The sequence below is a fragment of the Chaetodon auriga genome, chromosome 5 (assembly GCF_051107435.1).
Source record: "Chaetodon auriga isolate fChaAug3 chromosome 5, fChaAug3.hap1, whole genome shotgun sequence".
Classification (NCBI taxonomy): domain Eukaryota; kingdom Metazoa; phylum Chordata; class Actinopteri; order Chaetodontiformes; family Chaetodontidae; genus Chaetodon; species Chaetodon auriga.
The window spans coordinates 10,423,265-10,451,098 of record NC_135078.1 but is presented as its reverse complement, the minus strand read 5'-3'; the positions used below and the strand labels follow the sequence as shown (position 1 = coordinate 10,451,098).

General features: G+C 42.5%; 1 protein-coding gene across 2 annotated transcripts in view; it reads left to right on the top strand.

Moving 5' to 3' along the window:
• Positions 1–958: 958 nt before the first annotated feature.
• ypel1 (yippee-like 1) overlaps positions 959–27,834 on the top strand; it is a 33,604-nt gene continuing 6,728 nt past the window's right edge. Inside the window, exons 1-4 of one of the 2 annotated variants that reach the window (XM_076730375.1) lie at positions 959–1,598; positions 8,836–9,120; positions 24,272–24,315; positions 26,235–26,343. In XM_076730375.1, the coding sequence (XP_076586490.1) occupies positions 9,004–9,120; positions 24,272–24,315; positions 26,235–26,343 (270 nt within the window). In that variant the 5' untranslated portion in view covers positions 959–1,598; positions 8,836–9,003. Of the gene's footprint in view, positions 1,599–4,139; positions 4,358–8,835; positions 9,121–24,271; positions 24,316–26,234; positions 26,344–27,834 lie in introns of those variants that run through there. The other variant, XM_076730376.1, reaches the window with a different exon arrangement.

Genomic DNA, 27,834 nt, shown 5'->3' with positions numbered 1-27,834 from the left:
CAGCCACGCATGCGCACCATCCGGTATTAGCTTTTGGCACGCGTCTGTAGCGGTAGCGCGCACAGCCAAAAACAATCCTCTGCCACGCGAGCGCGCTGTCCACAGTCTGGCCTCGGGTTGATTGGTTGTGGACCGCTAACCCCGCCCTCCATCGCAGTGGATTGGTCAGATGTATACACTTCTTCTCGCTGATTGGACGCTATTTGTAGAACAGGCTGTGTAGCTAGGCTACTGCTGCGTTCACGTACCTCTACAAAGATCAAATTAAAGCAATTTAAAGGTGAAGACATGTGCTTTCAGATGTTTTGGTCGGAAGTAGCAGCTAAACGACATCCAGCAAACTCTGTTTTAAACTTGTTAAAGGCTTTAAGCTACCTAACAAGTATAAGCTGAATAGTGAAATCAAAAACATGAATAAGAGATGTTCCGTTACTGAATACACAGTACTGGCAGCTATCAACATGATGCCCATGATTTCTTCCTTTACCCCCAAGGAAAATAAATAAATCCACGTAAATCACTTTGTTACAATTTGCATTCAAAGTTGTAAACTCAGAAACTGAAAACAAACTTTCTAGGCTACTTTAGCTGCTTTGTTCCTTGTATTCCAACCAACAACGAGGCCTGGACCATCACAATGACAACTGAGCAACTTCTTCCTCTGAGAAAGACAACCAAATGTGACCGAAAGCTTCAGAAACAGGTAAGTTGTACCTTGTGTTGAGTTGTTAATTAGGGGTAAAAAGAAAAAAAAAAAAAAAAGTTGTTTTCACTTTATCGTTAGTATAAAGTGTATTTTAAGAATTCCATGTTTTAGGTTTTTTTTTAACTATATATTGTTGCTATAAATTGTCATCACTGTATTCCTATGGGATGATAATAATGTTAAAGATGGTACTGAGAGTACCACGTTGACGTTCTTGTACGCTCATTTCTCAAGTATCTTAATCCCAGCAGCACCTGAAGGCAGCACCGGTAGATGGAATAAAACACCTTTTTTTCCACACTTTTTGTTGATGTTTTTAACCAAAATCAGATGACGCCTCATCCCGGGGGGAATAGAAACACTTTAAAACCCATCGGACGGTCTGGTGTGACAGCTGCACTGTCGTGAATGTTTTCGTACATTATTCAAAGCGCGCTGCGCATCACAGAGCTGATTAGGATTTCACTATAAATAAGGCCGCAGACGGGACAGCTCGGCCTGTCCTGCCGCTGATGTCGGAGAGCTGAAGGCACAGAGCTTAAAACCTTTCAAAAAAGCTGCAAGCTGCTCCAGCATGCACACGCTTTGACAGGCCTCACGGATGGGACCAACGGAGATATCCGGCTGATTTCTCGGTTTAGCACAGAGAGGTTTATGAACGCAGAGAAGATCCACCGAGGACATCCAATGTTTTTGGAGACTTTTTAATGGAACTCGGCCCGACCTAGACGAGCTGCTGCTACCTTTATGGGACGGTGAAGGCGTCTTTATTTTTTTATTTTTTTGTTTTTTTTTTAACTAACAGCCAGACTCTTGCAGCTCCAGCGGAGAAACAGATTTCTTCAGCGGGTTGTTCTGGTTTCCGATGGGGGGAAGGCGAAGTGTTTCTGGGGTGAGTGGAGAGCCAGTGACCTGCTGGAGGACACGCGTGTGTTTGTCAGGAAAATCACTGTCATAACTGCTGTAATGTCCCCTTAGACACTCTAATGTGTGTGTGTGTCTGTGTGGTGTGTTTGTAGCTGTCATAATACTTGTGTTTGTTTCCTGTTGCACCGAAGTACTTATAGTTTTTGGATGTTTATGTCATGCTTAAATTCATCCGAGGATTAGGCTTCTTGTGTTTTGCGACGTATGCAGAGCCATTAAACTAGGCTATGTTTTGCATGAACACCACTTAAATATTCCATTAACAGTCTTAGAATATACGCAGAAGACCCGAGGAACCGTAAAGTGAGCCATTTATATGCTAATATTGAATTCCCCGTTTCTCTGTGATGACACTTCTGTAGGATTTACATAATGGTAGGCCTTTAATAACCCGCTTACATTAATTATAATGTTACAGTGTCTCCTTGCCTTAATGAGACACGTTTTGCAATGTGATCCTCGAGTTACATTCAAGAACAAAATCTCTGCCGTGCAGCTCCCCTTTCAGCTGATGATATGCGCTCTCTCCGTGATGATCCTCATCATCATCATCATCATCATCATCCGTGTGCCTCTTTGGCTGCAGATCTCGGTCAGTTTTGGGGGGCTTATGATGCCACGTGAACAGGGGACAAAAACACAGTGAAAGGATGGATTTCATAACGGTCACGCGCACACAGCCTGCACCCATGAGTGAAGCTGCAGCGTGCAGTGTTTACATGCATCCTGTGGTGGAGCGGCACTTCTGAGGGTGTTAAGGTATTGCAACATAACCTGGCTCATGCTGCGTCGTCAACGTTATTTTTGATTCATCTGTTTGTTTTGTCAATGAAAGGGAGTGCACATGAAAGCAGCCCATGAATTGTTGTTGACGCGCGTCCTCGACGTAGCAAGGGTAGCACGAGGGCAGGCTTTTCTTTGGGGGGGGGGGGGGTAGGTACCAGCTTAGTGTTTAATTTCAGTATTTTTTCCTCACATTTAATGACCTCATCCGTGGCATTGTGTTTCAGATGTGTATCAGTTAAATGTCAGGATGATGCAGTACTGACATAAACAGTGCAGCAGCAGGATGAGGTGGAGGGGGAGGAGGAGGAGGAGGGAGCATCAAGCTGCTGTTTTGTTTTTGTGTGTTTTTTATTATAAAGTAAGAACTGCAGCTTTGTCTTACACGTCAAAGCCCAAAGAAACACTCCATGAATGAATATTGATCTGTTTCTAAAATGAACCAGTGGGCTTGTTTTGGCGCTAAACCTCAGAGAACTGTTTGACTGCTTTTCAAGAAAAATGATCCTATATTATTGTTCTAGTGTTTCTATGCTTCTCAGTTATGACTTATGTTGCTTTCTGGTGCTTCTCCTCCCGTATGGTATCTGGATATTGTCAGATCCTATGTTTTGCTGTGTTTGACATCCTTCGAAGACATTTCAGGATCCTTTCTCTTCAACCTGTAATGCCACTTAACCAGTCCACATTGTGATGCATCTAGAAATGATTCATCATGCAACTGGTAATTTGAGTGACAAATGTGTTGAAAACGTACAGAAACGAAATGTGACTCTGCTTTCATTATGGCAGAGAGCTGCAGGTGGAAAACCAAGCATGACAAACAGAAAGTATTGTTTTTCATATGAGAGAAAGAAGAGTCAGATTCATATTCTCATCTTGTATTTATTTACACATCCGGGTATCTGTGCGCTCCCTCCTCCCGACAGTGGCGCGTTCAGGTCACATGGGAAATAATCCTTTCAGTAATAACAAAACAATACCTTTCAGAGCCTTGTTTTTCTGAAGCTAAAACGGGCCTATATGATTATATTTGTAGCTTATGAAAAATGATTCTCAACTTTGACACACACACACACACACACACACACACACACACACACACACTTGCAACATACAAATGATCTTGACCTCCACTTAAAACTGCTTTAGAATATTTGGGTTCAGTTACCAAACAACATTAAACATCATGTGAAACACACATGGGGAAATGATTCAAATGATCTTTTGTTCCTAGAAAGTATACCAAGGCAGCACGAGTCAGGTCTGAGTAAAGAAACATAAGAACAAACAACCAAAATCCAAATTGTACATTTAGTCAAAAACAAAAGTAAAATTTTTAAAATAAAAACAATGTGCATCATACATAAACAGTAAGTACAAATAGTGAGTCAGAAATAATAGAGATAATGAAGTAGCAGTAAATAATTAAATACAAATATTATACTTGAGGGAATGAAATCAGTTGGTGAGGTAATAAATAGAGGATGCTTAAGAACACATGAAATAATAATCAAACTTCGAAGAAAACATAAACTTAATGGAATACTCGAATAGTAAAGAAATAAAACATTTTATTTCCCCCCTGAATGCCTGGTTTCCATCTTTCCCACGGGAGCCTGAAGGCAGCGCCGCCACCTATTGGCCAGACCGTCAGTCAATCCCAGCTCCATCTCCCGCCCCACGTGCTGACGTTTCCGTACCAAAGTAACCAGGCCAGTCCATTACGCACACAAAAGACACAACAAAAGCCCGTGTTGGGAAAAATGAGATCCGTCAGCACCCAAAGGACACAACAATAAGTTCCCATCTGGCAGCATCACCCATGGACCAGAGCCTGGGACGACGACAATCATTTATTTAACTCCAAAAAACATCTTTCTCCTTCTCCAGCAAGCAGTTTTCCACCAAGCTGCGTTTTGCTCAGATCTGATCCAGGTGGTGAGTACAGCAGCAGGGAAATGTTTACCTCCAACCGAAAAAAAAGAAAAAGAAAAGAAAGAAACTGACAGAAAAGCAGCAAACACGGCTCTGGTGTCGTGCTGGATTCACAGACCGCATCAAGCTCGGAAAAACAAACAAGAAAACAGCCAGCACGGCGACACTGTTGCACTTGAGCTGGCGTCGTGCTCTTTGTTGGGGAATAAACACATTTAGAAGAGAAGGTGGAGGAATAAGAGGAAGGAGGGAGGTTGCAAAACACTGTAATGTCAAGATTAACTTGCCCAGAAGCTAAAAATCACCGTCAAGACGCATGTTGTGTCGTTAATGTGCTGCTTTTATGGTGAGATTCAGTGGAGTCTTTTGTCTGGACACTTCTTCCTGTTCGTGGTTACCAGAGACGCACAGTGTGCTGCCTCTTTGTTTTCACTTTGCTCAGTTTGCCTATCAGCTGTTCCTGCTGTGTTACCTGTCGACTCAACTCACGTCTCTTTTTTATGTAGTTTTCCTGTCGTCTATCCTTCAGTACAACGTCATTTAAATCCAAATTTTCACCTGTATCCAGGTGATGGAGAAGGCTGTAACATAGGAGACGCGAATTCTGCTGCCAGGAAATGATTTTATAGGATTCATGGCGTCATTTTCAAGTATTTGTCAGCTGTTGCAGTTAAAATAAAATGCAGAAAACGCTAAAATAAGACCATAAAAAGTGAACACAAAGAAAACCATGTGCTGTCAAATACCCTTAAGCCAGCAACTTGGCTTCACAGAGGACCAAAACAAACAAATAAACAAAAAGCTCCACAGATGTTTACTTGTCCTTATTTGGCATTTATGAAGCAAAATGTGTGTGTGCGTCATGTCATGCTGTCACTGTGTGTGTATTGGAAGAGGAGGAGTGTCTTAACGCAAAAGACAGCATGCGTGTGTGCGCGCGTGCGTGCGTGTATGTGTATGTGTGAGTGAGACAACCCTTCCTCTATAGGGATGTGCTGCACAAAGCTCATCTAATCACCGATGGCGACGATGCTGGAGTGTGACACACTTATAAAGCTCTTGTGTCTGTGTGTGTGTTTACTTTTCCCTGTGCACGTGCCGCAGAGGTTAAACTGGGCTAATTCAGAAAGGGGATTTTGTCCTTTTCATGCAGGGATTATGCCTCAGGCACCTGTGCAGATTATACAGTATGTATGAAAATATGGCTCGTCTGGAGCCACGGCGTTGGGACGTCAGTTCTCACCTCTGTGCCTTCCCAGACGTGTGTGTGTGTGTGTGTGTGTGTGTGTGTGTGTGTCTGCAGAGCAGCCATGCTTCACGTCACGGCTGCTTCCTGTTGAGTTGCGGAAGCCCCTTTGTTTTCTCGTCTGGCTGCTGGCTTCTGTCTCGGTGCTGCTCTTCCTGTTGCAGCACATTGAGCTCAACTGGAAACTTCTGGAGCCGCTGAAGCTCGTTTTCATTGTGTTTTCACTCTCAGGGATGCAGCAGAGTTATTGTTGTGTTTTGTTTTTTAACAAGGTGCAACCTTTGTTTTGCTGCGTTGTTCGTTAGAGTGACTCTTGAGGCCGTGGGCTGCAGTAGACTGTATATTTTTAAGACAAAGGTAGTTTGAGGAAAAAATGACAACAGGTAGTTTTTTCCTTAATTCAACACTTTTGTTAAGAAACAATGAGGATACATCACTTTAATGTCTGTCATCCTTTTAAATTGCAGATACTCTTTCAAAAGAAGTACCAGGTTCCAAACTATGGCAGACAGAAAGTGTCATTTTTTTTGCTAATCATAAACAAAAGTACTCAACAGTTTTAGACAAGTAGCTCTTTTTCTCAGTACTGTCACCAAATAAAGATCCTCAGGTGTGCTGAAAGTGTGTTTTCTGAGTGTGTTTTTACAGTAACTCTAAGAAATGACAGTCTGACCTGATAAACAGCACCACCTATAGGCAGTCTGGTTTTAATCAACAACAAGACACAAGATGTCATAGTCCCGCCTACACAGTTTGACTGACAGGTGATCCATGAAAACAGTACAGCAGTGGGAAAAATACTCACATCCTTCATTTAAGTTAATAGTAGTAGTCACACAGTGTAAGCAAACTAGTTCTCCTGATCAGATGCCCAAACCACATCAGCTGGCTGCTCACAGTGGAGGAGCAGTGGCTCTGCTCCAAGCTCCCTCTGCGTGTCTGAGCTCCTCACTCACCTGCAAGCATTAGCCCAGCCTCCCGACACAGGACATTTATTACAGCCTCCTGTATCCACGATCTCATTCTTTCAGTCGTTACCCAGAAGCTCATGACTGCAGGTGAGGGTTGGATCGACTGGTCAGTCGTAAGCTTTGCCTTCTGCCTCAGCTGTCTCCTCACCACAATGGTCCGGTACAGCGCCGCCATTACTGCTGAGGCCGAACCAATCTGCCTGCGGCATCGTTAACAAGATTTCAAAATACCTGAACTCCGATGCTTGAGGCAGCAAGTCTCTCCCAACCCAGAGGGACCAATCCACCATTTTCCAGCAGAGAACAATGGCCTCAGATTTGGAGGTGCTGATTCTCATCCAGTCCAAACTGATTCTAGTTAGAAGTTATTGCAAAGTTGTGATTTATTCTTTACTTAAGTTAAAGCGGTTGCATCACAGAGATAAATTACAACATAACTCAAAGAGACAACTAAATGGTTACACATGCCCCGAGGGTCGGTGTAAATCAGAGCATCTCATTGGATGCAGACAGACTCGGCAATATTAATTACGCAACAGTATCCAGCTAAAGTTAGCTAATGTTTAGCCACCTGAAGGGAGTTGGTGGACGAACAAAGCTGGCAGTTTAGATGAGAAAGAAGTTTGAGCGTTTAGCAGTTCAGGATTATTTTTCCCAGGAGTTGATGGAAACCAAAACCGAGCTAACATTTTATCAAATAAACTTCATTGGGTGCCATTCAAAGTGCTTTACAGATGACTGACAAGTAAGTAACAAGACAGCATTAATATAGTTAGATCATCTGAGAGGCCTTGAAAAGAAAGATTAGAAGAGTGTAAAACAAATTGAACAGAATGGAAAAACAGATCAAGATGTGTAGTAACAGTAACCAACTGCAGAGTAATAAACTAGTAAGGGGCTCGTATGAGCAAACCTCCATAACCTCAAACCTCAGTGTCCATTTAAAGACACCAGACGGCCATCATCTCTGAGCACAGAAAGCACTGTTTACAGGAACAACAGTGTAAAATATTTCCTTTGACAGCTGAGCCTTTTAGTTCCCACTGGCTGTAAACCACAGACACAAACACACAAACAAAGCAATTAATAATGATAATTCAGTTGACAAGAAAAATTAAAGGGTCATAAAAGGCGGTGGGCAGCACGGAGACCAAGGCAGCAGTGTACAAACGAGGGAGGGAGACGGAAATGTTCGAACAGAAGCGGGTCAAATAAAACAAAATTGGCCTTTTTGATAATGTGATTTTTTTTTTTGTGAGAGTAGGGCATGTTTGTTTATTGTCATTTGAGGAAACAAATTACCTTTTGAGTCTCCAGGTTAAAAAGATTAAGTATGCATATTTTTGGCGTCGCTTTAAGCATGAACGTCATATTTGGTCAGCTGGCATCCAAATTCTTGTTGCACCCAAAGTCCAGGCAGCATCACAGCGGGAGGGGGGGGGGGGGGGGGACAGGTCTTCATTCAAGTGAATATTTGGCGTTGTTGTACACCTCCACGGTCGTTTTTGTCAATCTGACTCCCTTTTTTCAAAGGTCGCACATTCATTGTGTCTTGGCTGCATTGTCTCATCGGCTATTCTAGTCTGTCCTGCCTATGAGCTGAGCTGGTATGCGTTTGTTCCTGTAGAGCTGAACCTCCTGCAGGCATGCTGAATTCATCTCAGCCACTGAAAACATGATAAAGCCTCTCTTTATTTTCAGTGCTTTCTCTAACGTATGTATGCAGGTGTATGTATATACATATATGTGTGTGTATGCGTCTGTGTATAATATTAAAGTATAATTACAGTAAATACAATTTAAGAAACTCAAAGATAGGCTACACATAATGTCCTTTGGCGGATTTTGTGAACTTTTCCTGACAAAAGCAACCAAACAAAACAACAAAAACACCAAACTTTTATCTCAAAGCTACAACAGTCTGATCCTGCATCATTCACTCCAGAGGGACTGAACAAGCAAGGACTCGCTCCCGTCATAATTCATGAATAATGAAATAGTTTGTGACCAAGTGAAACATGGTATGTGGTTTTACATAAACAAGGGCGTGTTTGATGTGTCATAATATGAAGCTACATCACCGTGCAGCCACGCTGGTGGTCAACAACATGCGACTGTAATCACATAATAGGTTATAGTAATCAAATGATTGCTTGAGCAAATGTGCTTATATTGGAAATGCAATCAAGATCATGAGCTCTAAAAATAGTAAGCATGGAACGTGCCTCTCACCACATCTCCTCTTTTCCTCTTCCCCCCCGCAGGTTTGATTTTCTCCCGTGGTGTCTGTGTGGAGCGTGCCACACACCCACTCCACAACAACGACGGCTTTTGCTTGCATCTTCCAGTGTTTCTTCTGTCAGCAAGTCCAGCAGAGCTGCAACTCTTCCAGTGCCAGCCCTGACACCAGCGAGGAGCCCTGCCCCACTGACATGGTGAAGATGACCAAGTCTAAGACCTTCCAGGCTTACCTGCCATCTTGCCACCGCACCTACAGCTGCATCCACTGCCGGGCACACCTGGCCAACCACGACGAGCTCATCTCAAAGGTACAACAGCTCCACATGAATTTGCTGCTCATCCAGTCCTTCACTTGAGCCACTCTGCAGCTTTTCACAAGACATTCAGTTGGTCCATCTATATTTGCATGCATACATACTTGCAGTTGTGTTACAAATCTCCCATCAGCTCTCCTGTATTTGGTGCCATCTTGAAAGTCACCTGGAGAAACATAATCCTTCAATATTAAAGATAATTGAAACACTCAACTGTGAGTGTGGACCCGTTCAGTGATGCTCTGAAATAAGTCGTCATAGTGAAATCGATTCACTTCAGTGTCATTTCTACATCTGTGTTTTGTGTCATGTTCGACTTTGGTGAACTTTAACGTGTAAATTTGACCAACATTTAACCGCAGTTGACATGAGTCAGTGGGACATGTCTGCACACTGTGGGAATTTATTGTCTCGTTAGCGACAAAGCTATCTAGCTTGCAAACTGACCCTTGGACAGCAGGCTTGCCAGCCGACGGCTATCTTGATGGTTGTGACTCTGACTGACGAGCGTGTTAGCTGTTAGCTCATTATATACAGTACTGTAGTTTGCAAACTAGTCTTGTGAGTCACAACATAATCCAGCTTTGAGTAACTTATTTGCAGGAATGCATGCATGAACTCCAGCTACTTTCTGGTGTGACCAGGACCAGGACTATAAAAGTCAGCCTGTTGGCAAACAATTGCGTATTTATGCATGCAGCAGCCCTTCATTTGAAGTCTTGTTTTATCTCTGGTTTGGTCTCCACCAGCTCCTGAAAATAATATATGGACCCTTAGCTGCAAAATGCTCCACTATGTTCACCAGCTAGTCGCTAGCTCTGTGTTTTTGCCATTGGTGCTGAGTCAGTAGTGCACAGTGGGTTTATGAGAGTTTTAAAAACAGCCACCACTGCTGCTGGAAACAAGTTTGTTGAGACCTCGGAGACTAAACCTAAAATGTACCGTAAAAGCCAAACATTAAGCTAAAAGTGGCTAAAAAGCTAATTGGAGCTGCGGTTTGTTTCTATCATTGCAAATAGACATTTGATTCAGTGTTACAAGACAAAATATTGGTTAATGCAGCTTTGAAATAAGAGGTACTCATGTGGGAGCAGACTGACAAACACGAGCAACATTTAGCACTCGAGTTTGTCACGTTGGTACAAGGTTCAGCTGTTCTGTGAAAGGTTTTAAGGGCTTTTGCAATTTTAAGTAGTTTTTCATTATTCAAATCAAACGCTGATAAAGTGTCAGAGTGAATATCAAAGAGCCTGTCTTTCATCTATCCATCTTTTGGACGACATTATGAGCCGTGATGATAACATTTGACAGCGTTCTTGGAATATTTGGAACTGAATAAATCTGCGCTCAGCTAAACTGTGAATTCTCACTCAGCTGGGACTCGGCGGTGATTGAGTGCTGTCCTCTGGCATTAGTTGTGGCAAATGACACTTGCCTTCGACAGTAATGTAATCTTATTTGACGCTCACCTGTCTGATTGCATCTTCAATGCTCGTGTACCTGTCCGCTCTTGCATCTGTACTGTATTCCTGCCGATAAATCCTCAGAGGCTCAGATGACAGTCACCGCTGCCATTATTAGGGAAGCCTGTTCTGTTGCACACAGAAGAGCTGGTCGGTCTTTTAAAGGGTCACTGCCTTGGCTATTTTTGCTGTTGCGGTGAATAAAAAACTCAAAGCGCTCTTGTGGCTCACTGAGACCTCAGAGGCTTCCTTTCAAAATACGAGATCAAAAATCAAGACCCGGAGAAATGGACTGCACAGAGCTGTGTTTGTTTTTATTTGACCGCATTGTCCCCTCGTCATCATCGAGATGCTCAACACTGCTGAATTTAGAGGTCAAAGGTGTCATCGAGGCCACGGCTAATGGTTGTTTTCATTATTTATAGATCTCTGGATTGTGTTTTGATTAGCTGACTATTTCTTTGAGTCTAATAACGTGAGAAAATCAGGACAAATGCCTTTTGTAGGTTTTCAGAGTCCAATTTGTTGTCTTCGAATTGCTTAATTTCTCTCAACCAAAATTAGAAAACCCAAAGGGATTTAGTTTATGATTATATAAGTTAGAGAAAAAACTGCAGAGTCACATAAGAGAGGCAGAAAGTTAGAAATGTTTTGTTTCTCTAAATTGCCTTACAACTTAAAACTTACACATTTCCTGCATGGTCACACTAAACATCTGATGTTTTAGCCAATGCAGCTACATGTAATAGTATAAAAAGACGTGTGGTTTGTGCTCATTTGTAGTACTTAAAAGTGTCGGAGCTGGAACTATTCCTCTTCACTGTGCATGTTTTTGAAGTTGGCAGGGAGTTAGCTCAGGTTATTGCCGTACTTAATTGTTTTTGCCTGTTATTGTCAAAATGTAGCCGCTCTTGGTGACGATCCACCTTTACTGGTGTTTGTCAGGCGTCTCTGGAGAGTCTGTCGAGTGCGTTTCTGAATAGTTTTTAATGTACATGTTTCATTTTTCTCTGCCCACACTGCAAATCAATATTGCTTTGGGGATAATAAAGTTAATGAATTGACAACTTCAGATGTTCCCCCAAGTAAAAATCACATTAGATTTGAAGCAGTAGATCAGTTTTCATTATTCTTTTTCAGTCTCCTCTTTCCTATTATTCCAAAAGTCCCTGCAGCTCTGCACAGTCCCACAGAATATGTGAAGGATCTTCTATCACAGCACACCACCTTCAGTATGAAGCTGCTCTGTGGAGCTCTTATCAAATGTCGACACGACCGGTCTGGTCCTGAAAAACCTCATTTTTAGCTTCCAGTCAAATTTCTCCGTCATTAATGAGTATTGATTGGTTTGTGGCCACCTGTACATAAATCCTCTCACATCTTGTCCTCAATAATAATCAAATCTAGCAGAGACAATAACAAATACCCCCCCCCCCCCAAAAAAAAAAAAAGCGCCTCATTTTATAGTCCTCTCACACAGCAGCATGCTGAAGATTCAGCCCATTTGCCCAAAATGAAATTGTTCTGTCAGGCCTGGTCATTTATCTGCCCACAGAGAGTGACAAATCTGAACCTGAGTGAAATACAAACCGCTCAGAGCGAGCTGGACTCTGCGCCATTACATCCTCTTTTTGCTCAGAAGCACAGCACTATCAATTTGTGACAGGATTTCTGGGTATTGAAGTCCACATTGTCCAAACAGTTGCTGACATTTGGAGCCACGAAACATGCAAAGCTGCCAAAGTGCTGCTTTAATGCCGACCGTTAAATGGACAGCTGGTGAGCAGAGAGTGAGTAAAGTTTATAAAGCATCAGATGAACCAGAGTCGCGGCGACTGAAACGGTGACCTTTATGCGTTTAGGATGAGATGGTGACAATGTGCTTCCTCGGCATTGCGCTCTTACCATGCACTAAGCTGATTATTCAAATAGCAAAGATGATCAATCTGCACACTCGCCATCTCCATGTCGAAATCCATTTGCCTCCTGCGGCTTGGAGAGTTGGAGGCTCACAGCTTGTTAGTGCAAGCAGCAAGACGAGCTGGGTAAACAGCTCTACCACCAGACTGTGTTGTTCCTTTCAGTGGAATCAGAGGTCTCAAGATGGTAATTTTGGAGTTGTCAAGTCTGCACAACAAGGATTTCACAGGGTTTTAATTGTTAAAGACCGCCGTAAACCACATTAATGTGCATTTGGCTCGAGAGAGGGACTGTCCTCATTTATCTGCACCTCACTTAACCCGCCCAGAGCCATGTCACGTCTGTGGATTTACTGTCACACAGCGAAGACTGCGACAAGGCAGGATGAGTTTGATGATGTTTTATGATCAAAGTTTTGGATGCAGGGAGGTTTTATAGACTCCTGTGTGGGGGAATTAAACTGTCCCTGCAGCAAATTTTAGCAAAGTGCAGGAAAATGATTAAGAGTTTAGAAAATTAGGGTATGCAAATATCCTCCAGTTTAAACGCAAGAATAATGCAGAGGCAAAATGATTAATGAGACATTTGAGGAAGAAATTACTTACTTGGAATATTATTATAATCAATAACAAATAAGCAAAAAGGTGAGAGACACAGAGGAAACAGGACAGCACATTTAAAGTCCTGAAGTGTCAGACAGTGTAGGCACTTTCCTGTTTGATTCACATCCTCTTATTTGCAATCAGGAAGTTTTGATTTGAGACTCCGCATATAACGAGGAAGAAAATACCACTAATCATAAAAATGAAACTTAATCTGTATAACACAGTTCATACATTTACGAAAAGAGAAGGACTGACTTCACTTGTGCGGGTGGTGGTCGAAAAAGAGCTTTGTTTTCATTTTGATTGACTTACAGTAAGAAGAAGATGAGTAATTGTTTGAGAAACAAATCTAAATAGAATACGTACACTGAAAAAAGGAAAAATAAGAATCAAAAAAACAAGTTTCAATGCTTTTTTTAACAGATTATGGATGCAACTGTAGACATTTTTCATTATAGATTTATCCACCAATTGTTTCCTTGATTAATCATTTGCTCTGTAAACTGTAAGAACATAGTGAAAAATGGCCACTTCCGTTTACCTTTATAGCAGCGATGGTCAACTGGTGGCTCATGGGCCACATTACAGCCTGCCAAAGCTTCCCATCTGAGCTATTAATGAATTCAGAAAATGCCCGCATGTAACATGACTCACCAGTGGAAGAGGCCCAGTCCATCCTGAGAGTGATCGTAGGCTAGCTTGCCAACCCCTGGAAATGAGCCAAAAAGCCCATAATTCATAGTTCACCAATTCCACAGAATCAGATTTTTCTCCATCTTCTCCACGGCGTGGACGCACAAATCAAAGCGCTCGGCTCCCTGTCTGTGTTCTAATATTATATATGGTGTTTTAAGATTGATATTACTGCAGCATTACATTTTACTACTGTGGATGTTTAAGGTTGAGCTAATTTGAGCTGCCTTATTTACATTTGGGCAATTTAATCTACAGCAGTGCCTTTAATCTGTGCGGCGCTGTCCTGTGAAAACCGCATACAAGTACAACATTTGCACCGTTCAGTAGTAATGCAGAGAAATGTGACACACTCATCACAACTTTCCTCATTGCATTTATCACTGGCTGCTAGTTGATTGAAGCAGGAACATATTTTCAGTCTTGATCAGAGAGCATCCTGTTAAAAATCTGTTTTTATTTTAATTAAATTAAATGTGAAAGAGATACCCGAGTGATGAGTGCAGGCTGAGGTAGAACAGTGAACTGTTGGATGCAGCTTTGAGCTCTGTCACTGCAGGTCAGCATGTTTTGAAGTTCAACACACCATGTCCACTTTCTTGTGATTCCACGTGGCCTGGAATGCAGAGAAGAGCGTGGCGTGGGGAATAGAGGAAATGCCTTTACAAATGATTGGCTGTGACGCAGTTAAGTCAAGTCCAGCCATAATATACAATTAAGCCTGCGCCAAAGCACCAACTACAGGTCAGCTGTTGGCTTGTAAATGAGGAGTCAGCTGGGATATATTTGGGAATGCTTACTGAACTGATGACCCGTGCACCTCAGATGCACTCTGAGATGCTCCAAATGTCTGGTGGAAGTGCAGAAAAGTCAGATGTTCATCCAAAAGAAGGTGCACGTTTGATTTTAAGGTCATTTAACCACTGTTCAGTTTAAACACCCCGCTTTCCTTCCCCAGGTACTTAACTAATTCTTCCTCTGCCTCGCATTTGACTTGTTATGGACACAGACTGTTGCTTTCTAAGTGACAGATGAGAGCAAGATAATGGATGAGTTCAGGCGTCAGTGCTCCTAAGGTCACCGTGGGAGAGGCTGAAAATGTTAAAGGGTGTTATGTTTGTGTGTTTGTTTTATTGGAGTCACGCCACATCGCTGGCAGAGGTTCTCAGAGCTGACACGGAAGCAGGAATGCTGGAGAACCAGCAGAACCAGAGAGCTTCAAACTGGGAAATGCAAATGAATTAGATTTATATCTGCACAGTAGCCGCCTCTTAGGGAGTTCCCAATGTGCTGAAATAGTCTGCTGCTTTGGAAATGCAGCCCAGTTTGGTTTGTGGTTTTGTTTACATAAGCATAAATTAAACTCCTCTTGTATTGCGGTGCATTATTAAGACATTGCTATTATTATTGGTTTTTGTCCCCTGCTGTTTGTCTCGATAGGAGGAAAACTGAAACTCTACTGCAGACGGGTTAAAGCCCTACTTTGCCCTACATGGTCATGTTTATTCGCTTCAGGCTAATGTGTTTGGGTTTGTCTTGGTTAAGTTCAGGTGGACACTCATTCACTCACACATTCAACAGTTCCATCTCCAAAATCCTGCGGTATGAAGACAACTTTAGCGTCATTTCAAGATCCCAACATATTGTACACCCACATAAACACACACATACTTTGCCGTGACCTTTAACAGAAGGTTGTTTACGGTATCATCCAGTCACTGAAGTGATCACAGACGAAATGCATCACGATCTGTCTGATGCTACTGAGCAGGTGTCAGACTTCCTCATGCTTTGCAGGCAGTGCAGCACCAAAACACAGCGTCTCAGTCCAGCAGTCAGTGTGCTTCGTTGTTGCAACACCCCACCCCACCCCACCTCCACCCCCAGTTTGGAAATTGCTCTTTATCTCTTAATTCCCTGTGTGCAGTCTGCTCTGTTGGCCTTCAAGGAAGTTTTGGCAAACGTCTCCTCTCCGTGCAATGCTCGCCTTCCCTCCTGTGTCTCATTGTGTCTCGGTTGTGCAGGTGTTTGGCCTTTAAAATGCTGACTTTTAAAACTTGAGTTCACTGGACAAAAACATGAGTTTGGACACTTTGTCAATTTTTTTCTCACATATTAATAGAGCACACTGTACAGGTTTTGGAAAATCTCTCTTTTTTGTAGGTCTCATGAAGTGGTATTGTTGCATCCTTAAAGTGATGTATTTCCTCTCGAAACACAGTATTAATTTGGGGGAGAAGGCATGCAGTCTCTAATTTAATTAAACGGCAGGCAGGAAGGCAGGACTGTTTAAAAAAAAAAGTTTTTGTTGGTTGGACTTTGCACTTTCTCATGTTTGCAAAAGTGATTGAAAGTCTTTATTTCTCGTTTAGTTTAAGTTGAAGTTACTGTTGAAGTCAGAACTTTTTTAATCACATTACATTGAATCATGTAATGTTGGAACTGGAAATATATATTAATAACTCGAATTGGTAATTTTTCTGACATAATTGAGGAAATACTTTCCACAGTGAGTAGGATGTCTCAGATGTAATGTGATAACTCTGGCTTCAACCCTTCTGTCAGCAAGCACGCACCCTGCTGAAGTGCCTCTGAGCAAGAATCACAGTCGATGTCAGTTTCTGCTTGTAGCAAACCTGAGCATTAATAGCTCAAAGACGGCTGAAGCTCGCTAGTCAAGTGTTGCCTGGGTTGTGTTTCCTTCTTTATTGGGTCAGCGCCATAAGGTGGCTCTTGACAAATGACCTCATTAGTCAGAACAATCCACTTTAATAATAATTGGATTCAGTGACGGGCTCTTCCTTGGACAGTCTGTCTTTCTCCTGAAGGTCTGACAAGGTAAACATGTTGCAGAGATGTATGTTGCTTTGACACAGTGGCACATCATGCTTCAGTATCTGACAACATCTGACAAACTGTTAACAGACTGATGGACAAATATGACTCAGTGTGACAGACCATGAAGTATCCATCATTGTTTTAAGCCATGTAATGCTCTGTGTGTTCATTGTGAGTCAGTGCTTTTTGAATCTCTAGAGAACAGGTAGATGAATGGGTCTGTATGTGCACTGTTTTGTTGTGTTGACCTCACAACATGCAAGCATGCAAGGGCAATTCCTGTCTCAGTTGTAGTTCCTAATGATATAGAAATGCCTCAGGAGCTTCAGAAATGCAGCATATATCAAATACATACGTACAGAAATGCCGTCATGCAGTGTCAGACTTACAGTCTTGACATACAAAAGTGAACTTACCTTATGCTCATATCAAAGTCCACATTTAAACCTGCAAGATGCACAGCACACAGCCTGTATATTCAAAACTCCCATTTAAACCTGTGATCCTCCTTGTTATTGTTTAATGCCGAATAACTCAATTATACTTTTCAACTTTCCTCATATGAAAAGTTTAGTATGAATGATGTGATGTCTAATAGTGGAACACAGTCCTCTGCACTGAACATCATCTTTATTTATTTTAGGACTGCAAGTTTGATTATTTTCACTGTTGATTATTGTTGTGATTATTCAATTATAAGTTCAGTCTTTAAAATGTAAAATAGTGAGATATGTCTAGTTACTGTCAGACTGATCATACAGAACCCAAAGAAAGAAAGATTCTAGAAAGTCAGATTTCTATGTATTTTCTTGATTATAAAGCAGCTCTAGGTGCTATAGAAATACTTTGAAAGTATAAAAACTTTCAATCCACTGAGAGATGCACACAGCATTTATTCAGAAACTGTCTTAACCCCCCCCCCCCCCCTTGGCTGTGGCCACAAAAACAAGGCGAGTTGATGTGGAAACATTGTGGGTGGTGCTGCCTGGACCTGTGAGTGCTGACCAATCAGAGCAGGCTGGGCTTTCTGGGAGCAGGGCCGTAAAAGGCCTAAAGAATAATAACAAGTGTAATGAAACTATAAAATCAAAGACAATGGAAAAATAAAATAAGGTAGAATTGAAACAACTGGATAAGACAAAAAACATACAGCAGTTAGTAAAAAGATAAGACACTTCAGGAGAAAGCGACGTTAAAAAGAAGATTTCATCTAAAGGTGTCAATAGATTTCAAACCCCTGAGACCTGCAGGGAGGCCGTTCCACAGTTTCGAGGTCATTACATGTTTCCTGATGGAAAAGAGAGAAAAACCAGGAAATCCTCTCCTTCAAGAAACTGTAACCAGAGAATATTTGGCACATTTGCTTGATAAATAAGTCCATATCATAAAATAGATCTGAATATTGTTCTTATTAATAGCTTGATTTTGATCACACTGCTCACAGATCTATTAATAAGCTCTCTGCGCTCTGCCACACCTCGTTAGCATTTGTGTGTTCAGTAGTCCAAGGCAGCATCACCAGTCCTCAGCATCAACCCTTCTAAGCCGATTATGTTACTTAGGAGAAGATGACACCGTAGTCTGGTGTTTTCCACTACGTGCTGCCAAGGGCCACTCGCCCCGTCCCCGTTTGATTCTCATTGCATGTGAAATTTGTAAAGTGCTGTGCTCCAGCACCACGTGTCTTTATTAACTTTTTTCACTGTGCACGGAGTAGGAAAAGCAGAAAGTAGTTACCCAGCCGTGCTAGCAACAAAGGGAGGTGCTGGAAGCGCTCTGCAGGCTCTGGCAGATTTCTCCCCACAGTTGCAGTTTGAGTGCTGGAAATCTCCTGAGCCAGGTATAAAAAACTGTTTCCCCTCCCCGAGCTTATGTGCCGAGTCTTCGAGGCATGCCAGCCGGCGCGCAAAGATGCAGATGGAGCAGCTCGAAAGAGAGGATTAACCTGAGCGCACGGGCCAGAAGGAAATATGGCAGGCACTGTGACACCCCCCCCCCGCCCTCAACCACTAAACTGAATATGGGAAGGTTGTGGAAAAAAGCCATTTTATTGCTGCACACCTGAACAGAGAAGGTGAAGTTTTCTTTTTGCAGTAAATTTCCCCGACCAATTAAAACTAATGTTGGGTGTCATTGAGGCTGTGCAGTCTTGGGACCCTTCCACCAGCAGCGATGCGCATACTTATGGCTGCGTATCGTGTACTATGACGTGACATAAAACAGAAAAGCAGCACATCCTCACACTGGACAGGCGGAAGTAAATGTTTTGGCATTTTTGCTTGAAAAATTACTCAAATGATTAATCTACTATCAAAAATGAAAGTTTTTTTCCCTATTCATAATCAGAAAGGCATAAATTCAACAAATGAAGGTCACGTTTGCAGTATACGTTGATAATTTTGGATTCACCGCATAATATTTGTAGTAACTGTGCAACAAAGGCTGGTTTCACTCATTTCCAGCATGAATAAACATGAGCAGGCTTCTTGTTTCTAGCCAAAAAAAAGCCAACTAATATTCATTGGCTAAAATGACAGGTGAAGCTAGCTGGTGATAGCTAATTACGCTAACTCTGTGAGATGGATTAAAACTCTGTCCAGTTGACTTGATTTAGAATAAGAACCCTGTAAGAGAGAAAAGGATTTGATCAGTAATCAATCAGTAATCAGCCATTTTTCAGCCATTAGAAAGACTCAGAAAGAGACACCGCTCTGCCTACTCCTCGTAAACAGAGAATCAGTCGTACCCCTTGAGCATGTGGAGAAATCTGAAGCTTCACAGGCCTGCTGGGCCTCGTTACAGCTCCTAAACTATGATTATACAATTGCTGCTAGCTGATGATCAACTGGCTGAGGCTGTTAGCATGAAGGCCAACTAGACCCCACAGTGACAAGGGAATATAATCACTGACTTGGCTTTATTTCAGCCAACATCTTCACCCAAAACATGCTGAAAACAAGAAGTGTGGGGACAAAACCAAATCTGACATCTGTTGCCGTTGTCATCCTGAGCACGGCACACCTTTTCAACATCGCTGTCGGTTCATATTTTTATCAGATTCGGGTTACATCCTACAGCAGATAGGAGCACCATCCTGAAATCAGATAGCAGTGCAAGCGGCAGTTGAGAGAGCGTGAAGGCCTGCAGTGTGAACGTGGTCCTGGAGCGGGACGACGCAGCCTGAATACTGAGGAGGCGGCTGAGTGTTTTATTCAGCACCTTGGCTTCGTCCCACCCATCAGGCTGATGGAAGCCCCTCTAATGGATTGATCACACTTTTCTTTTCTCGCCATTAACGGACACAGTTCCTTTCGGTCTTCTTTTTCTCTTCCAGCTGGACGTTTGCCAAGTCTCTGATGGTTAACATGTGTCTGGGGTAACTGACAGAACAGTCAATTTGTCTCTGTTCTCTTTGTTAATATCATAATTAAACCAAGTGTATTCTAGGTCAGCAAGGGTTTATTAACCTGTATGGTAGTTCAGCTAGCAGCGAGGCTCTGGGGATGGCAGTGCCAGTCAGTCGGTCCACCTCTTCAGTTCAGAGTGAAATATCAAAGGATGAAGTATTTGGATGGATTGAAATTACATTATGTCGTTCACAGGATGACTTTGGTTTTCCTCCAGTTTTATCACAAAGTTCTTCACCATCAGTTAAAAATGACTGTCAGTATTTTGTTATATGGCCAGATATCCTCTGCTGTGTGTTCAGTGCTAATTAGCTAATGTTTGCATGCCGACATGCTAAATTAAGAACAGGTTAACGCGGCCTGCCGATCAGCCTGAATGTTTGGTTTTGCACTAACCAATCAGACGTGAGTGTCGTGTCAGTCCCGCCAACGTCCTTTCAGTCAACACTGAAATAGTGTTAGCCGCTGCTATGAGAAACTTTTCACCACCTGTGGTTATATTCACCTTTACCTGTACTGCTGGGTGGATCTCATTCATGCTTTTGGATGTTTTCTTGATCATTCTCCAGTTGCAGTTTTTAGAGATTTTGTTAGGTAGCTAGCATTATAGTAATATTCTTAGCCTATCAGAGCCTATCAGAATTCAACCGACTTTATCCCGGGTCAGCATATTTTATCCGACTATCATACAATTCTTCAAATTTGTAGTCATGATGGCTGTTAGTGTGTGATGTGTGATCTGAATGTCATTCAGAAGCGCTGATTTGTTTTTATCATCAGATAAAACCTAGATACAGTATATATCCATATGATACTTGATCACATTTTGTCCATGAATGAATCTCATATGGTCAAGTCGGATTTCTGCCCTTTGAAATAGCTTAAATGTCAGCCAACATGTAACGTTACTTCTGTAAAATGATGAGATGTACAAGCGGTGTTTTAGCTCAAAGCACTGCAGAACGTAATGCAAGATGGTAACTATCAGATGTTTAATCCTCAAAAATGCTTCCCTTAAATTGAATTGAAATAGCGCTTTTGGATTTAACAAGTTGAACCTTCACCTACCACAGTCGGCATCTGTTGAGACAGATGGTAAAAGTCGCCCTCAGCAGGTTTGTTAATAGCTTCAAGTTAATCTGTATTTCACAACTCGGTTTGACTTATTGTGTCACACATTTTGAGGACCAAAATAAAATCCTCCTTGTGCATTTTGGTGAAATCAGATGCAGTTCGTCTGCCTGTGAGACCGTCAGAGAGCTCGCTGCTCTCTGCAGTTGAAGCATTTCGCCTCTCGGGGTGGATTTGTATTTTGTGTGTTTGGCTGAAGGAGCAGATTTCTCTGTGCGAGGTATTGTTCCCTTCAGTCCCGTGTGGTCAAGAGGATTCAGGGATTTTGAGATTTGCTTTGTAGAATTCATTTCTCGGGACCAAGCACTTTAAAACAAGCGCAATTGTAGCAGCTTAAGAAAACAAGCTCAGTAACCACACTCCTGTTTGCTCATGTTTTATTAAGCACCAGAAAAGAAAAAAAAAAAACCTCCCAGCCTGCATCTGATTCTTGCTGCACTCGTACATTTTGGAAACAATCCTTGCAGGATCCTGTTGGGCCGTCGAATAGGATTGCTGGGAGTCTGGAGGATTTCAGCACAGCCCCAAAGCTGTCGGGCTGTTGTCTGCATTCAAAAAACGTGGTCCAAATGGTTTGGGGTGGGTTTTTTTTTTTGTCAGTCCTTGTCAGATTTTGCTGTTAGATTCTTAACAGGCTATGTGTCAAGCATCCTCCTGCTCCTGATGTGTTTGTAGCTTAGTGAAACAGCTCTGGTGGAGAGAAAAACGCAGCCAAAATAAAAATAGACTGTGGGAAACAGATAAGGGCAGAGAGAGATGGAGCCGTCCCTTTTTGCCAGTGGTTAAGTTGATGGCTGAGCCACAGCGAAGCACAGATATGACACCCAGCTCTTGTCACATGGAGTAACCCCCCCTCCCCTCCCCTCGCCTCCCCTCCCTGGACTAAACACTGTGGAGAGGACTTGTTGTTGACTCCACAGGGAACGACCTAGTTCCCTCTCACAGCTAAAGGTCACATGTCTTGTGGCTCGAGACTGATTGTGTGTGTAGACTTCACCTCAAATGCAAACAATGAACTTTGAGCATGTAACAGTAAGACATCAACACCTACAGTGACCAGAGGAGGGAGCAGAGAAAAGAATAATAATCCTCCTTTTTTTCACGAAGTTGCTCTTGAATCGGTTCCAAGCCAAACTCCCATTATCTGAAATCAAACTTTTCGAGTTTTGACAAATGCTGACAGCTCTGGGCCAGTTGAAAATCATCCCCTGAGCCTCAGCGGTGGTGGCGGTGGCGGTGGTGGCTGTGGTCAGCGGAGGAGGCAGCTGGTGCTCCTATTAGTCAGTATTAGCTCAGCGCCCTCAACCGCAGCCACAAACTTATCTGCCGCACTCATTTGCAATGGAAAAAGCAAAGCCGATTGGGGCCTGTCTGCCGGCCGAGGTTGACGGGGCCGGAGGAGAGAAGTCTGGCAGGCTGGTGTCACCCACTGTGACGGCTTTGCTGCTCTGTGTTTACATTAATATACAGTAACGTCAGGCAGGCAGCAGGATATTTATAAAGCTTCTATATTCTTCATGGCTACGTGATTTCTTCTATGCTCTGTATTAACTTGTCTTTTTATTATCATTGGGCTTTTAGTTTCTATGTAAAGTACTTCTGTCGACGTTTGAGATGAGGTTCATGTTGAATTGATGTGACTATATTTATTCATTCTTTAGGTTTAGTTTGGAAAAGCAGGACAGAATGAAGGAGTTTAAGATCACTGATAAGTGTTTCAGCACGTTGGTTTAGGTTTGATATTTTGGAGATTTATTTTTCTGTTTGCACAGTCCCCACTCCATTTTTCCAGCATTTTCAGCCCTGCTTGTTGGTCTCTGAGCTGCCATTTATTTTGGCAGGTTTTCATGCCAACCCATAAAATGTTAGTAGTCTCACAGCAGATATACTAGCAAGCATATTTGCCACTGTGGAGCAGTATGGAGATATCACAGATAACACTTCTCTACAACACGCTCTGTGATACTTTTGTGCTTCTTTGTTCAGCTTTGTAGTCTGTTGTGAGCCTCTCCTATAACATTCTGCTATAATGTTCTGGTATGTGTTTAATCGCATTTTTCACAAACGTAGCATTCATTTTGGAGAATGTGAACAACCAACACAAAGGCAGGGGAAGAAGACTACAAGCTAGCATGGATGTAAACAATGGAGGTTTCAATATTTTTAAAAAATCGTCTTTTTTTAATGCTTTAAGTCTGGAACATGCCTCGAAGGGAAAAGTTTTCACGACAGTAGCGTGGTTGTTTCTTTTATACTTCTCATATTGTTTTGGACTGTCCTCCCATCAGGAAGTGCAGGACGGGTTGTTTACATTTTGCCCATAACACCTTCCTGTGCGTAGGTCTGCAGAGAACATTTACATGCATCTTAATTCCAGCCTTGTGAGGAAGGAAAGGCATTAAACGTGTTTATCAAGCCTCAAGGACACACTGAATGTAAACATAACAGTGTTTGTTTATAAGAAAGCTCCTCATGGCCCCTTTAATATAACTTAATCCTCCATGCATTCAAGCTAACAGTTTTTCAGCATGTACTCTTTTGGGGTTGATTTGAGTCATTAAGTCAGAGCTTGTGACGTGGACGGCCATGTGTTCCTCATGTCGCGTCCATACTTGTGGGGACAAAATACAAGTCCCCATAATGTAAATCATTAGATTTTAGAGTGTAGACTTGGGTTAAGGTTAGGGTTAGGCAAGTAGTGGTTATGGTTATGGTTGAGGTAAGTCTCCAGGAAATATAAGTCTAGAATTTAGTAAGAAGGCAATGAGAGGAATTCAGGTTCAGCTCTCAAGAAACAAGAAGTGGACACCTTCTCGTCATTAAAGTTGACGCAGCGATGTTAGACTTTTGGCTGCTGTTTATGTGCACAGGTTTCAGCACCTCTCTAAACCTCATTTTATTTCTTACCTCCAGCCAAACTTGTGTGTGGGAACCTTGACAAGGTGGAGGAAGAAGCATGCAGAGCAGTTACTGGGAGAAAAGCACCCCAGGGCGTCAGCTGCTGACATTCTTGTTCTCAGCAGTGTGGTGCAGCTATGTATTGTCTACTTACATGGTTTTCTCTCTCTCTCTCTCTCTCTCGTTTCAGTCATTTCAAGGCAGTCAAGGAAGAGCCTATCTGTTTAATTCAGTGTAAGTATGACACCAACACATACGATTCACCCCATTTATTTTGAGTGGAAAACGTTGCTTTGCTGCTCTTTTTAAGTATTTGGTTTATTCAGTCTCACACGGTGTAATTTTACAGGTGATCTGGGGCTCGTGAATAAAAGTTACATGGACTCACTCGTAGGTCATTTGTTAGACATTTGTTAAAGTTACAAACCGCATTCACACTGGGTGCGTTCGCTTGAGTTTACACCAGAGTTTAGTTGTCCAAGAGCTCTCCCGTGCACCTACGCCTGCTGCCTTGCTGTCTCACTTGTTACGTCTTGTTTTCTGAACATGGTCCGTGAGCGTAGTCCTTTCACTAACACAGTGCAGCTGTTCACCATTGCTGCCAGGATGACAGCACACATGTTTTAACATAAATGCGCAACGCTTAGAACAATGTAGAGGAAGATGGAGCCACAAAAGTACAACAGAAACTGAAACAACCACCTTCACTAGCCACAAAAAAGAAGGAAGGAAAAGAGAAAAACCAGGCGTCCATCCAATCCCACAAAACTTTCAGCTGATTCTACTCCCAGCAGCCATGTTTGAGTGTCCCTTTCACATCAGCACATCACGTTACATTAGATTCACTCAGCAGGTGCTTTATTTCCACAGATCCTTCAATTAATAGGCAACCGTCTCCACCACCTGAGTGACAGCCACCACAAATGTACAAGCTTTTTGGCATCGTAGGGACTCAAAACCAGTCTGATTCCAGTCCCTGCCAATTACAGCAAGTAAGCAATGATCGGGTGATTTGTGGGTCAAAACATGCAGAGGTTCGGTTAAAATTGGGCTGAATTCTTAGGCAGCAATGAAATGTAGTTGATGCGATGACTATATATAACCCACACACGTACAAAACCTACTTAACCTACACACATCGATGTGTGTTTTGACCTGCAAATCACCAGTTGTGCTCTCTGTTGAGAGCTTCAGTCAGTGCTACGCTGCCGAACATCCATCTCTTTAAACCGCCTTCAGTGGTTTATTTCTTGGTCGGTTGGTTTTTGGGACTTGGCTCTCAGTCACAATGAACCACACAGAATCCCCCCCACCCCCACCCCCACCCCCCCCCAGACGCCCGAGACATTTTTAGGTGTCACGCTGCAGCTGCTTTGTGACACTTGCCTGGATTATATTGTTCTTACCTGCCAGAATGAATTGAGTGAAAGAAGCACAAGAGTCCAAACGAATTATTCCAAAAGTGTCCAATGTGAAAGCAGTCAGAATCCAGTAGTTTTCAGGTAAAGACGTTTAACCTAAAAACACGTACACCGGGTGTACATGTCATTTGTGTGTCATTTTGAGGATGTCTTCATGTAGCCTGCTCCCATGTGATTGTTTCCACAGCACCTCAATGAGTTTATTTGTCTTTAATCAGCAGCACAGTGTTTACTGGGAGGAATTGGTATAATGTTCAGAAAGAAAGTACAAATATACAAAGAATTCCAGAAAAAACAAAAGATTTAGTGTTTAGTGTTTATTTATATTTGGTCCAAAAATGACACTCTTTTCAGGTAAAAAAAATCATCTTCAAAATCTTTTTGAGGACTAAAGACTCAGGCTTTTTTTTTTTTTTTTTTAGCTTGAATGAAGAATGAAGAATTTTCAGGGAATTTCTTTTACCTGTTTTAAGAGCAAGAAAGTAACCAAAATTGACCAAATTCTATTAAAAGCTAACATCTTACATATGGAGAAATGATTGAGATGGAATAATGAATACATCAACATATTGTAGTACACTCTGACAGGGACTGTTTTCCCAGTTATGCCTTGTACTTTGAATGCTTGAGTACATTTTACTGCTTCTATTTTTAAGCAAAAGATCTGAGCTCTTCCTCCACGGCTCATCCCGACCTCTGTGACCTTTTCTCCACTTCCTGTCTTCCCTACAGGGTGAATGTGGGCTGCGGGCCAGCGGAGGAGCGGGTACTCCTCACGGGTTTACATGCAGTGGCTGATATCTACTGTGAAAACTGTAAAACCACCCTGGGTTGGAAATATGTAAGTCAGTCGCTCCTTCAACTTTAACCCGAGCCCTTTCACTTTCCCATCTTAATGTTCCTTGATGCACCATTTAGGCTTGCCGCTGTGTTGTTGCGCTACTATGTGGTTTCGCAGCTTCCAAGGGGACAAATTATGCTATTACAGGTCAAAAGAACAGGGTTGCTCTCATTAAAGCATTGCTTGTTAAAGCCATGGTGACAGGTTTTTTTTGTTCATGGTTGTATTTAGGCTCAGAGATTGAGCACTCTGTGGTCTCCTAGCGCTCAAGATAATTACAGTGCCGAAAGGTTGGCTGCAGACAGCCAGACTGGTACCTCTGAGAGTCTACAGTGATTAAATGTCATGCCATTTTGAAGAGGCTTGTCCCAGTAATTGTCTGAAAAGACTATAGAAGGGTGTAAAATAACTGAACAAAGTATAAGACGGGGACTCACTTAAAGCTGCTCCTTCAGTGACAGAAACAATTAGAGATTCTCAGAAAGGCCCCGCAAGCAAAGCAGAGCTGAGCTGGTTTACAAGGCAAAGCAGGCTGAGCAAATAGTCAAAGACACAGGCCCACATCAACATCCTGGCTCTCCTGGAGCTCAGCAGGACATGGACATGTGCCGGAAATCATACAGCACTTCAAGTTATGCATTTCCAGACGGGAAGTTTAGACGTTTGAAGGAGGTTATTCGGTCACTGGAGGAAACCTTCATGTTAAGCTTAAAAAGCGCTGTGGTTTCCTCTGCGTCTCTGAAATCCTGCTTCTCTCAGACAATGAGGCAAGATGAAGGAACGTGTGCGTATTTATCTTACTGCCAATTTGTATTAGTTTTGACTCCTCTGCAGTGCTGTACATGCATTTCAAAGTTTTCTCCCCAATTTGCTTAAAAGCATCTAAAACACCTTTTGAAGACAGTAGTCTGACTCAGCAGATGTACACTGGGCAGAACCATGGCTGCCTGTTTCAGGCGGCCAATGGCAGGCCCTTCTGGTATCTGCGTGTTGCTGTTTTCAAAATCCTCATCACTACGGGAAACAGCAGCAACCTCCGAGCTGACAACCTGCAGGCTGATATATGCTGTAAATGGCAAGTTACCCCAACCTTAAGCTGGTCGTGAACAGTTCGGACATAAACAAACCTGCAGCTGTTACCTGTTCCTTTGTGGCCGTTTATCCATTTTGATGCCAGGGCTCGCCTCGCCACATGCAAATATTCCCATTTACACAGCAAGCTGGAGATGTGAGACCAGCACTACAGCAGTATTTCACATCAGAGTTTCTCCATGTGGGAGAAACTACAGAAAAGTTAAATCCATCCTAAATGATGAACCTTTTGGAAACATTTTACACTCATTCCCGACCTTGAACACATAAAAGATACTGTCTTGCTGTCAATCTAAAAAACACAAATCTATTCAAACACACCCACACTTTGCTAGATGACCTTTTGTTAATGTCTAGCAGAAAGACAAGGAGGAAGATGAGGAATGTAAACCGTCTTTC